Below are 13,825 nucleotides of genomic sequence, written 5' to 3'. Positions count from 1 at the left end.
ATTTTATTGATGCGGGGAAAGTGGCTCTCCTGCCAGTCCAAATTTTCTCCGGTAATCTAAAGTGGCAATATTTTTCGACCATTTTGTGGGCCGTCCCCGAACATCTGTTTCAGATGTCAAGGTACTTTATCCCTTGGAGTCAGAGAAATAATCCACACTTTTTAAGGAGGGAGCCAAGATCCAGAAGGCGCTTTTGATACTGATCTTTGAGTGGGGAAGGTCTATTTTCTCTCTCTCTCTCTCTCTCTCTCTCTCTCTCTCTCTCTCTCTCTCTCTCTCTCTCTCTCTCTCTCTCTCTCTCTCTCTCTCTCTCTCTCTCTCTCTCTCTCTCTCTCTCTCTCTTTCTTTCTCTCTCTTTCTCTCTCTGTAACTTTCTTTCTTTCCTGCTCTCTAAATCTGCGTCAGAGTCCTGTTATCAACAGAACTAAGCAAAACATTCGCATTCGGAACGGCGTCACCTGAAGCTCACTCAGTGAAAATCTTCATTGCACTCGATAAATGTGACTTGTATTTAATAAAAGCCTTTATAGTAAAATGTTTATAATCCTTCGACAGGAACAAAATAACAGGTGGAAGTCAGGGTCGAAAAAGGCTTGCCTAGAGTAAACTGAGGTTCGCAGACGGACTGACAAAAGGGGACAGATAGGAGTGGGTTCGAATAGGGACAGAGAGCCAATCAGAGTCCGAGGCAGTTGGCGCCAAAGGAGCGGGCACAGGTGCATGACATCGGTAATCATGACAATTTTTTCTGCATGCTAACTTAGTAAATGTGTATTTGCATTTATTCAGATTGTTAGGAATTAAATACATTAAAAATGTATCGTTTACCAAATTATTCGAATTAGTTATCTGACTCCATTAACCAAACACAACTTACACTCGCCTAACAATGCATGCTCGTTTTTTTATGGAAAAATGAACAAGAGACCGACATTCCCACACGGGGGCAGATTTAATTTCTTAAATAATAAACTAAGTGAATTCCATCGAATAAGCCGAATTAGTGGCGCTTTTCGTCGAGCCTCCTTTCTCGATTGTCCCTCTTGATCCATCTTCTGAAGTTCTTCCTCTGCCCACGCCTTTCTCCCAAGCTGGCGTGTCGGCTCCTCCCATGGGGCGGGCCAGGAACGCCCATGTGGGCTCCACCTCGTCGCCACCTCGTCGCCTCGATGTCTGGACCGGTCAAAACACGTCATCAGGGCTTTGTTCTCCAAACACCGCCTACCATCTGCGTCAGAATTCTGTTATCAACAGAACTAAACAAAACATTCGCATTCGGAACGGCGTGACATGTCATTGAACTTTAGCCTTCTCTGTGAAAAATCTTCATTGCATTCAATAAATGTAACTTGTATAAAATCCTTTATAGTAAAATTTATAAAATTCCTTCAGGATCGAGTAAGAAATCGAAAAGTGATGTATTCATTCACATGGCAGGAACTCAAAAATGTCTGCCGTCATAGTCGTGCACGGCGGAGCGTGGGCAATTCCGGATTCCCTGGCCGAGGCCTCGGTGCGAGGTGCCAAGGAGGCTGCTCGCCGAGGTTTTTCCGTTCTGCAGAACGGCGGAACCGCACTCGACGCCGTGGAGTCGTCCGTGCGGGCCCTGGAAGATAACGCCGTGTTTAACGCAGGTAAGCAGAATTTTCCCACCTGGGTGCTGAATCCTCCGAGAACCCTATTACTCAAAAAAGCAGCAATTGCAGAATTTTTACAGGTATTATGCTGTTGTAAGCATTCTACTCATCGACTTTTTCAAGCGGGTTAAAACAAAAAAGCCCCGGGGTGTATTGTACAGCGGCCACTAGTGGGTGAAAATACTTGATTTATTTAAAGGTGGGGTGCGTCGTTTCAGATGTAGGGGGTAATGCCCCCAGCCGAATCCACCCACAGAACTGCCCCTATTAGCAAGTGTAATAAATAAATAAATAAATAAATGAATAAAGTATCTCTCTCTCTCTCTCTCTCTCTCTCTCTCTCTCTCTCTCTCTCTCTCTCTCTCTCTCTCTCTCTCTATCTATCTATCTATCTATCTATCTGTCTCTCTCACTCTCCCTTTCTCTCTCTTTCTATCTATCTCTAACTCTCTATCTATCTATCTATCTATCTATCTATCTATCTATCTATCTATCTATCTATCTATCTATCTATCTATCTATCTATCTATCTATCTATCTATCTATCTATCTATCTATCTATCTATCTATCTATCTATCTATCTATCTATCTATCTATCTATCTATCTATCTATCTATCTATCTATCTGTCTATCTCACTCTCTCTTTCTCTCTCTTTCTATCTATCTCTAACTCTCTATCTATCTATCTATCTATCTATCTATCTATCTATCTATCTATCTATCTATCTATCTATCTATCTATCTATCTATCTATCTATCTATCTATCTATCTATCTATCTATCTATCTATCTATCTATCTATCTATCTATCTATCTATTTATCTATCTATCTATCTATCTATCTATCTATCTATCTATCTATCTATCTATCTATCTATCTATCTATCTATCTATCTATCTATCTATCTATCTATCTATCTGTCTATCTCACTCTCTCTTTCTCTCTCTTTCTATCTATCTCTAACTCTCTATCTATCTATCTATCTATCTATCTATCTATCTATCTATCTATCTATCTATCTATCTATCTATCTATCTATCTATCTATCTATCTATCTATCTATCTATCTATCTATCTATCTATCTATCTATCTATCTATCTATCTATCTATCTATCTATCTGTCTATCTCACTCTCTCTTTCTCTCTCTTTCTATCTATCTCTAACTCTCTATCTATCTATCTATCTATCTATCTATCTATCTATCTATCTATCTATCTATCTATCTATCTATCTATCTATCTATCTATCTATCTATCTATCTATCTATCTATCTATCTATCTATATCACTCTCTCTCTCTCGATCTATCTGTCTATCTCTCTCTCTTTCTTTCTTTCTCTCTCTCTCTCGCTCTCTCTCTCGCTCCCTCTCTCTCTCCCTCTCTCTCTCTCTCCCTCTCTCTCCCTCTCTCACTCTATCTATCTCACTCTATCAATCTCCCTTTCTCTCTCTCTCTCTCTCTACTAACCATCTCTCTCTCTCTCTCTCTCTCTCTCTCTCTCTCTCTCTCTCTCTCTCTCTCTCTCTCTATCTATCTATCTATCTATCTATCTATCTATCATTTGATTCATTTAATGAGCAAAAATAAATGTACATACTGAATTGTCATGTTCTGTTCTTTTCTCTCTTTGTACATTCCCAGTTAGTTTTCCAACATATTGTGTGTTGTCTTTTATTCATGTTTTTTTTTCAGTTCAATTTAGTAAGTGTTCCAACATTACTGCAGTGTCTTTCATGTTTTGTGTTAATTAGTGTCCAAGCAAATCATCCTTTGTCTTTCTTTCATGTTTTCTTCCCTTAAAATTAATTAGTGTTTCAACATATTTTGTGCCGTCCTTCTTTTATGTTTTTATCAGTTAGTGTCCTAACATATCCTGCATTATTTTAGCTTTAATGTTTTACAGCAGTCAGTTTTCGAACATACCCGGTGTCCTCTTCCTTTTGTGTTTTGTTCAGTTAGTTAGTTTAGGTTCCAACATATCTATATCTTGTTAAGTTAGTGTCGCAACAAATCTCGCATTGTCTTTGTTTCTCCTTTTTGGTTCAGTTGCATCTAGTAAGTGCGACAGATTCCGCTATCTTTCATATTCATTTCATTTATATTTAGCTAGTGTTTGAACATTACATAGCAGGGAAGTGTAGCTGTGCTTGTGTTGGAAAACCTTTGATGTATTTGAATCCTGAAGAATCTATCAAACTTCCTTGTTCTGGTACTGTACACTCCCCGATATCAATTTCCTTTCTGTCATCAAATCCTTTTCTAAAAGCTTATTCTGTGTTTACATTTATGGGATCCGCTTTTTCGGTCATGCTGGATCTTGAGAAATTTCTCACAGTTGGAAAATGTGTGATGTCATCAAAGGTCACGGAGCAACTCTGAATGAGAAAGGGGAAGTGGAAATGGACGCTATCATTATGGATGGAGAGACGTTAGCTTGCGGCGCTGTGTCTTCTGTGAAAAACATTGCTAATCCTGTTTCGCTGGCACGGGCAGTGATGGAGAAGGTAATCAGATGATTATTCGTTTGTTACCGCATTTATTCGTCTATAACGCGCAATTTTTGTACATAAAAGAAGAACTCAAAGTTTGGGTGCGCGCTATACACAAGGTTTTGCACTAATTCTTGGAGTTTACTGTATGATATAATACACAGGAAAACCCAATTCAAGCTATGAGTTACTTTTTGTTACTTATTAGCTCAGAGAACCCCATTTTGATATGCATCGGTATAAAAAAAACTACTTATTCTGTTATAGTCAAGATTACCGATGTGAATCACCTGTGCCCGCTCATTTGGCGCCAACTGCTGCGGGCTCTGATTGGCTCCCTGTCCCTATTTAAACCGAGTCCTGTCACTCTCCTGTTGTCAGTCTGTCTGCAAACCTCTGTTGATACAAGGCAAGCCTTTTTGACCCTGACTCCCGCCTGTCCCATTTTTGCTCCCGTTAGTCTTCGGCTACGACCTGTTTTTATTCCGACCACGTCTGCTCCCCCGTCCCGGCTTACAGCCCATTTTTTTGATCCCGACTACGTCTGCTCTCCCGTCCTGGCTTACGACGCGTTTTCTACCCCAACCACGTTTTTGCTCTCCCTGTCCCGGCTACCGACCTGTTTTTCCGTCCCTGATACCGCCATCGCTCGCTACGGAAGATCCACTTCCGTATTCGGATCACAATTCGAGTGCATGAGTGACTTGCTTCCCGCGTCCCGCAGCCCTTCCTCTTTCTTTCAATTAACCTTGTGGTAAACGTTACACAATTGGGTCCTGATTCGGTTCTGGTCTTGACAGTTATCACTATGTTGTTACTGTGTTATTATTAGGTTAACTACTGGAAGTAGGGTTAAACAGACTCAGTTAACCACTCAAAAAAACAACATATTATTAGAAAATCACGATGACCCAGTGCTTGTGAGCTATTTTCAGAACAGGTCCACGGGCACCTCAGGTGTCCGCAGGCATTAGATTGGAGTCCTCTGGTCTAAAATCTGCATTTTCATCAGGGGGTCCGGACTTGTTTGGAAAACGGGGCCAGGATGTGTTGACAATCCCAAAGAGCCCTTATATTTTATTTCAGCGACGCCTTGCTTCGTTGGTAGAAACATATGTTGGCCTGGAAAGGGATGGGCACCACCAGGTTGTACTTGCCCAAGACACACTACAGGAAATGGTGCCCCATTACCCTGGTGGTTAAGGGATCCAACCAACCAATCAACTAAACAATAATGAAAATGGTGAAAGTAAGAAAAGTTGTGTTACTAATATGTTGTTACCATGTAATTACCAGGTTAATTATTGGAAGTAGGGTTAAATAGACTCAGTCAATCACTCAAAACAAATCATTTCACTGGAAAAATCACGATGACCCAGTACTGGTGAGCTATTTTTAAAACAGGTCCACGGTCTCCTAAGCTGTCCGCAGGCACCAGGTTGGAGATCTCTGGTCTAAAATCTGCATTTTCATCAGGGAGTCTGGAAAATAGACAGGGGCCGGGATGATTTCCAAACGCACACCAGAGGCCCGGCTGGAATCGAAAAAAAAAGTAATTAATCCCCATTTTGCCCGGCAGCCCCAAATCAGCCACAACAGAGGAAAATTCCCTTGCTAGTTCAGCCACACTAGTTAGACCAGAAATCCAAATCCGAAGAATATCCCAGTCCCAATTATAAACATTTCAAAGAATATCCTTAAAGTACTCATGAAAACCTAATAATATATCACATAGATTGATGACTTTCGTTTAAAAACATTGGGAAAAGCTTACAGCGTGTCATCAACACAGCCTAGGAGCTCATCGGTTGCTCTCCGCCCAGTCTAAAGGACATTGCCGGCTCCAATACTGCCTAAGCAACATTCTTAAGTACTCCCCTTACCCCGGCCACCACCACTTGAATGAAGACGAACAGGCTCAAGACAGTTTTTTACCCAGGGTCATCACCACCCTAAACAAACACACAAAACTGTTCAGAATATTTTGCCTGTGTGTAAATGTATTTATATTCTTATTCTTTGTTATTATTTTGTATATTTTTTCTGCGAAATATGATTGCAGTCTTTTCACATTTTAGAAGCTCTACCGTGTAATTACTGCATTTCGATCCTAATATTCTTTGGTTGTTTCATCTTATTTTTGTCTTTTATTGTAGAGTATTACGTCTAATATTTGTGAACAATGTACAATACTATGGAAGCTCAAGAGCGCCATAATTCAATTCATCAAATGAAAATTCATTTAATAAAGAGGTCCTAAAATCGAACATTCATTGAATAAAAACATCCTTAAATAGAACATTAATTGAATAAAAATGTCCTAAAAACGAACGTTTAGTTCATGAAAACAGCTCATGTGCTTTTATACCATACGTTGTGATCAATTTAAATAAACATAATTCACATTTTTATTCAGGGAGAAAACTCGCTGAAACAGAATTTCTGGCGCTCTCTGCTGGTAAAAAATAAGTATAAAATTCAATATATCAGCAAATAGGCTAATAAATACAACTAATGAAGGACTGCAAAACGGATACAGCACAATTTAGGCAACCTGGCATTGAATAACATCTTGGTTCGCAAAGTTTTCATAATTCCTACTGTGTTTGACACCATTAAGGCAACACTACTTACAGGCTCACATTACGGTTCAGAAATATTAATATTTTGCAATATTTTTAACTTAAAGAAAAAAATAAACACAAAATATGCAGAGCACATGAACTTCTGTTGAACTATATCTTTTAATGATTCGGAGAGATGTACATTTTATGCACTTAATTTTCGGGAACATAACCAGTGTTAATGCATTGTATTGTATTGTAAATTTTAACCATCTTTGTTAGTCATTAAAGCTTCAATAATACATAAATAAAAATATGTATAAGGCTCGTAAATGATAAGAGACAAACATGTTATTTCTGTTCTGTTAACCAATTAAAATAAGCTTGGACAAAACCAAATTTGACCAAATTATGACTTCAAGAATTTGATCTGATCATTATTTTCATGATTTATATTTTAAAGCTTTTTTTAAAAAAAAATCTGTTTTTTCAGCACTGTCTACTATCATGTTTCCAAATTAAATATTGAGATTAATACTATTTTCAAGTCAAGTCAAGTCTACTCTCCTCTCCTGGCTTTCGACTCATTTCCAACCCGACTACGTTTTTGCTCTCCAATCCTGGCAACTGGCCTGTTTTTTCGTTCCCGACACTCTCATGGCTCGCCACGGAAGTCCCACTTCCGCGTTCAAAGCGGCATGCTTCCCGTGCCCAGCGATCACAGGATCGTGGGTGCAACCCTATCCTTTTTCCAATAAAACTGAGAGAAACGTAACGCAAGTGGGTCCTGTCTCTGATCTGGTCTTGACAGCTGCAGTTCTAATTTAAACATACAACTCAAATACATTCAGAATTTGATATCCCTGTCCTTCAAAACTCAGTCATAATGAATTTAATACGTATGATTTTAACTTTTTTCTATTTTTGGTGACCCCCCCCTCCCAGACGGACCATGTCATGCTGACGGATACGGGGGCGAACCTATTCGCCGAGAGTATCGGTGTGACCAGGGTTCCTACCGATACACTGGTGACCAGTCATCAGAGAAAAGAATGGGAGAAGCACAAGAAATATCTGACTGGGGTCAAAGAAGACTTCAATGCTCAGTGGTAGGAGTTTGAGTTTTTAATGAAAGGATGTTCAATACCACGTATCAGGACTCGCCCAAGCCTTCATGGTGCCCCAGGCAATATTCTATTTGGGGCCCCCTATTACGTCATAATTCCTATACATACTAGAACTCATTCCATGTGGTACTCCAGGAGTGGGCAACTATTTGGAGTCGGGGGCCGCATGTGACATGTTATACTTCTTTTGAAATACTTTCATCAAATTGCTTTTGCAAAATAATATAGGTCCCTGTTTTAAGCACTTCATTTCTTATTTAGTTTTGAAGAATTACTGCAGCTTTTTTTTCGTTTCTTTTTGAAAGTATTTCTGAAGTCGGATTTTTCTTAAAGCTCTGTAGTTTTTTTGTAGTGTTACTGCAGTTTTTTTGTACCATTTTTTGTAGGATTTCTGAAGTAATTTTTATGTAATAGTTCCATAGAAGTATTTTTTTTAGTATTTCTGCCGTACTTTTGTTTTATTTGGAAAGTAGATTTTTTTTGTATATCTGCAGTATTTTCATAGTATTTTTGTGTTATTAAAGTAATTTTATGATTATAGTATTTTCGAAGTATTTTTTTTAACGTTTTTTTTTTCACTATTTCTGAAGTCAGATTTTTTTTTAAGTTTTTGTAGTCTTGCTGTAGTTTTCTTTTTGTACTATTTTTGTAGATTTTCTGAAGTAATTTTGAAGTATTTCCATAGTAGCAGTTTTTCAGTACTTCTGGAGTACTTTAGTTGTATTTCAAAAGTAGATTTTTGGTTGCATATCCGTAGTATTTTTGAAGTAAGTTTGTATTATTAGCGTAGTTTTATGATTATAGTTTTTTGTAGTAATACTGTCATATTATATATTTTTAGTATTTTTGTACTATCTCTGTTGTATTTTGTAGTATTTTTATATAGGAACGTTTGTTTTATATCTGTAGCATTTCTGTAGTATTTTTAAATTACAATGTTACTGTAGTTTTATTTTTGTAGTATTTTTGTGATGTCTTCATGGAATATTTTTTGTAGTATCGCTATAGTTGTAATTTGCTGTATTTCTGTTGCAGTAGTATTTTTATAGTAACATTTCTCTAGTAGTTTTTTTTACATTATAGTATTATGTATTTATATATTTTTTTGTATTTCAGTAAAAGTGTAATTGATGTATTTCCAAAGCAGTATTTTAGTAGTATTTTTGTAGAATTTTCATAGTATTTCCAGAGTAGTATTTTTGCCATATTTCTTAAGTATTTTTGTAATATTAATGTAGTTGTCTTTTTGTAGTATTTTTTTGGAGTGAATAATTCTGTAGTAGTGTATTGTAATATAGTATTACTGTGGTAGTATTTTTGTAGTAATTCTATGCTATTTTTTAATTTTAGGAATGAAAGTAAAATAATATATGAGGACCCGGTTTTTAACCACTATATTTCATATCTAGGTTTGTAGTTGTTGTGTTGTATTTTTGTAGTATTTCTGTAGAAGTATTTTAAGTGGACTCACAAAGAGACAATGTTGGCACCTAAAAAGTTCATCACTCTTGGGGGTCCCCTAAGCAGCCGCATAGCTTGCTTATGGCCTTGGCTCTGCCACATATTTTCAAACTGATACCCAAATGTTTAGTTGTCATTGATGCTGATTCCACATGCTGATACCAACAGTAAATAAAATAGCATTCATTCCTTTCAAAAATTACTTAATTTAAAGCCCTAGTATGTATTATGGCACGATCCCTAATGGTGTAAAATACTCATTTATTTAGATACATGAACACATGTACTATCTCATAAACAGGCTTGTAGGTGTAGAAATTGCAGTTATGGTACCTTTAAAAGGGCTGCCTTTTCAACTGATACCAATACCTAGTATCGGTATTTGCTGTCATGCGATCCCACTTCCTTCAATCTTAGGTTTCTTGGATTTTAAATGGATACTAAAAGGCAGTCAAAACTTGGTACTGGCTTTTATTGCAAATATGATACATCAAAAAGGCTGATACTAAAACTGATACCAATATCTGCCATCAGTAGTTGCTGTCATTCTTGGGCTCATTCATTCTTTTTCGGATTCCTAAATATTAAAATGGCTTCTAAAAGGCAGACGAAAACTGCTAAGTATGATACTTTAAAAGGTTTCATAGAATAACATGATACTGATGCTTGTATCTGTTCTGGCTGTCATTCTAGGGCCCATTCCCTAAATTCCAGGTTCCTTGATTGTTAAATGACATTAAGAGGCAGTCAAAACTGGTATTGGCTTTTATTGCAAATACGGTAAATCAAAAAAAACCTTACTAAAACTGATAGCAATATCTGCCATAAGTACTTGGTGTCAATCTTGGGCTCGTTATTTTTTTTCCAGATTTCTAAATAGTTAAAAAGCAACTAAAAGGCAGACAAAACCGTATGATACTTAAAAAAGTCTCCTATAATAACCTGATACTGATGCCTGTATCTGTACTGGCGGTCATTCTAGGGCCCATTCCCTCAATTCCAGGTTCCCTGAATGTTAAATGGACACTGAAAAGCAGTCAAAACTGGTATTGACTACCATTTAAAGGCAAATATCATAACAGATTAAGATACCTAGTATCAGTAGTTGCTGTCACTCTTATCACTCATCAATTCTATGCCAGGTTCCTTGATTGCCACTCAAAGGCAACCAAAACTGCTATTATTGCAAGTTTGATACCTTAAGAAGGCAAGTATCGAAACTCACCGATACCTGGTATCTGTACGTACTGTCGTTCCAGGGCCCACGATACAGTTGGCGCTGTTGCCGTAGACCACGTTGGCAATGTTGCCTGTGCCACGTCAACTGGAGGGATCCGAAATAAAATGGTCGGGAGGGTCGGTGACAGCCCGGTTATCGGTACGATTTATTTCGATATATTCTGTTTTACGATTGAAAATGACTCATAATGTTTTTCCTGGTGAAATTGAGGTTGTGGTGGCTACGCTGACAACTTGAGCGGTGCCGTTTCTTGCACTGGCCACGGGGAGGCCATCCTCAAAGTCACACTGGCCAAACTGGTCCTCTCACATATGGAACAAGGTCCTCACGGGACGTTTTTGACATCTTGAAACGTTTTTTCCAAGCATTTTCTCCTTCATCAGGTAAATCAGTGGAAGAGGCGGCGAGTGTGTCTCTGCAGTACATGGGAGAGCGCGTACACGGCGCCGGTGGCGTCATCGTGGTATCGCCCCAGGGTCAGTGGGCGTCCATTTTCAGCACCAAGAGAATGGCTTGGGCCGCTGTGGAAAATGGAGCTTTCTACTACGGATTGGAGCCTGGGGAGAAACAAAAGGAGCGCTTGTCCTAAAATGTTTTATTGATTTATTCATGAGATTTAAATTCCATCAAATGATGTTTTATGTATGAAATCTTGATGTTTTACCATGATTCGACTTCTATTTTGTTCTATTTCGGAAATAGGTTGTGAGTGAGCTATCATGGCACTAAAAAATAACCTGAGCTAACGATATAAATTAGGACAATGGTGGGGAACGTATGGCTTGGGAGTCAAGTGTGGCCCTTTTCTTGCGTACATTTTCTTGGGGATAAAATTAGTGCAATACCGTATTTCTACCACTAGTAGCAATAGCGCTTTTCTAGCTTTAAGGCTGGTAAGAAGAAATGTCTTCAGTGTCTTTAAGACATAGTCTCTGGCATTATTATTATTTCATATACCGTGTATTATGGAAACATCACACAGTCAAACAAAATGCACTGAGGAATTAGCTTTTGTGTGGAGATCAGGTTTGTGTACTGTATGGTGTGGCTCCCACTGAAAAGAAAAATCTGAATTTTTAGTTTTATGGTGAGTCATAAAGGTTCCCGACCCCTGATTTAGGACATGCGTTATATATACTTTGGGCAGCCGATGGTTGAGTGGTTAGCACGTATGTAGCATGGTTCTCACCAGTTTTCTTCCTGTATGGAGATTGCAGGTTCCTCCCACATTCCAAAAACTGTTGAATTAGTGACTCCAAATTGTCCCTAGGTATGAGTGAGCTTATTAATGATTGCATACCTGTCAACCTCCACGGCTCCATGCCCGTACAAACTGTCGTATTTTCCCTTACAAAATAATCTTTAATAATAAATAAGATTTTTTTTTCCAGAATGATGCATGATGGGAAATCCCCAGGCGGCAGACGCATGGGAACAGTAGCATCAAACCGCTCGCTTTGTTTGTAACGAAAAAAAACGATACCGAGGTAGAAGCTACCGCGGCGAACTTGTTAGACTTCATTGATTTGCCGTTTCGTGATAGTCGGTGTTTACCGGATGGTACCCATAATTGACAAATTTGCATTTTCTGTACAGATTGTCTTGTACGTCATACACGTCTTAAAATGCATAACAAATGTACTTTGTACGGCAAAAACGTACAAGTTGACAGGTATGTGATTGTGTGCGTCTGTGTGCCCTGGAACTGGCTGGCAACCAGTTCAGGGTGTCCCCTGCCCACTGCCCGATGATTGCTGGGATGGGCTCCAGCACCCCCGCGATCCTACTGAGGATAAGCGGTGCAGCTGATAAGATGAGATGAGATATATATATATACATATATATATATATATATATATATATATATATATATATATATATATATATATATATATATATATATATATATATATATATATATATATATATATATATATATATATATATACACAGTGAACCTGACCAAAAACCTCATTTCCCACAATGCCAGTCAACTACAATATCTGCAAAGTGGTGGCTCAGCACCACTACATGCCAGTATTTCCATATCAATGAGGGGAAATGAGGAATAAATTATCTTAAAAATGTTCAGTGATAGATAATTCTACATACGACATAAATTCATTCCTGGATCGCGCCCATACAGAGAATTGCTCACATGTCAAACGAATTTTCCTGGTATTAAATAAGTCAAAATCAAATGATTCCCAAAAGCATCCAAGTTAACCCTGATCACTCAAAACACCTCCAAATAGTAATTGAACGTAAACATACAGTAAATAGATACATTACATAATAATAACATGACTTTAAGGCCCGTTCTCTAATGGTAACTTCTGATTTTCTCTCGCATGTCCACAATTTTTTGTTCCAAATACATCTCGAGTTTCTCGTAGCTTGTATGTAGAGGTGTCCTTTGATTTAATTTACAACAAATTATGTATATGTAGAGAAATATTTTCAATCTAATGTTTGTGACTTTAATATGTATGCATTCAAAGTTACTTTCCTTGAAGGAGTAGTTATATTATTTCACACCCCGATAATATTTACTTACACTTGTATTCAGGGTTGGGTAGGGTTACTTTAACTTGATTACTTTCAATTACTTTTGGATTACTCCAATACCAAATATACTAATAAAAGACAAAAGAAACTAAATATGAATAAAATTATGACTCACAACACGTGGTAAGCTTTCTCTCCTGGCTTTGATCTCTTTGATCTCCGCAAAACTAACATAAAATGCGACAGAAACCAAATGAAAATAAATCCAAACAGCTTGCCAACATCATTTTTGCCGTTCCATGTATTCTGTTACTCCCCAAGCTTGCACAAAATTTAGTAATTTTATTCATATTTAGTCTATTTTGTCTATTATTAGCATATTTGGTATTGGAGTAATCCAAAAGTAATTGAAAGTAATCCAGTTAAAGTAACCCTACCCAACCCTGTTTGTATTTGTTATCATGTCCTTTGAGGGCATACATTACGCTGATCTTTCCCTTGGTGAAAATAAGTTTGACACCCCTGCTTTATATGAAATCAAATATAAATGTAATGATTGTAAACATTCCTTATCACAGAATCTGATTCATCATAAACAAACACAGAAAAGAGAAAAACAATTTTAATAAATGGGAAATAACTTTTATTGTGTGTTTGTGTGCGTGCGTGCACTTCCTTCACTCATTTTGAATAAACCACAAAACAAATGAGTTGATTTTCAAATGACAACAACGCTATGAATTGCATAAAATTTACATCTTTGCATGCCACCAATAAAACTAAAAGAGTAAAGA

The 13,825-nt window shown here is 37.6% G+C and overlaps 1 protein-coding gene across 4 annotated transcripts in view; it reads left to right on the top strand.

Annotated features, from left to right (window-relative positions):
- LOC148354158 (isoaspartyl peptidase/L-asparaginase) overlaps window positions 1-11,192 on the top strand; it is a 53,574-nt gene extending 42,382 nt beyond the window's left edge. For all 4 annotated transcript variants that reach the window (XM_088351146.1, XM_088351145.1, XM_088351144.1 and 1 more), the window contains 6 exons: window positions 1,438-1,634; window positions 4,004-4,146; window positions 7,641-7,804; window positions 10,543-10,661; window positions 10,734-10,844; window positions 10,907-11,192. In XM_088351146.1, coding sequence (XP_088207272.1) covers window positions 1,448-1,634; window positions 4,004-4,146; window positions 7,641-7,804; window positions 10,543-10,661; window positions 10,734-10,844; window positions 10,907-11,112 — 930 coding nt within the window. In that variant the 5' untranslated portion in view covers window positions 1,438-1,447 and the 3' untranslated portion in view covers window positions 11,113-11,192. The remainder of the gene's footprint in view (window positions 1-1,437; window positions 1,635-4,003; window positions 4,147-7,640; window positions 7,805-10,542; window positions 10,662-10,733; window positions 10,845-10,906) is intronic.
- The last annotated feature ends 2,633 nt before the right edge of the window (window positions 11,193-13,825 follow it).

This window comes from Urocampus carinirostris, chromosome 13, assembly GCF_059441175.1.
Source record: "Urocampus carinirostris isolate Australia breed hairy pipefish chromosome 13, RoL_Ucar_1.0, whole genome shotgun sequence".
In the NCBI taxonomy this organism is placed as follows: Eukaryota; Metazoa; Chordata; class Actinopteri; order Syngnathiformes; family Syngnathidae; genus Urocampus; species Urocampus carinirostris.
This window is presented reverse-complemented; position numbering and strand designations above follow the sequence as displayed.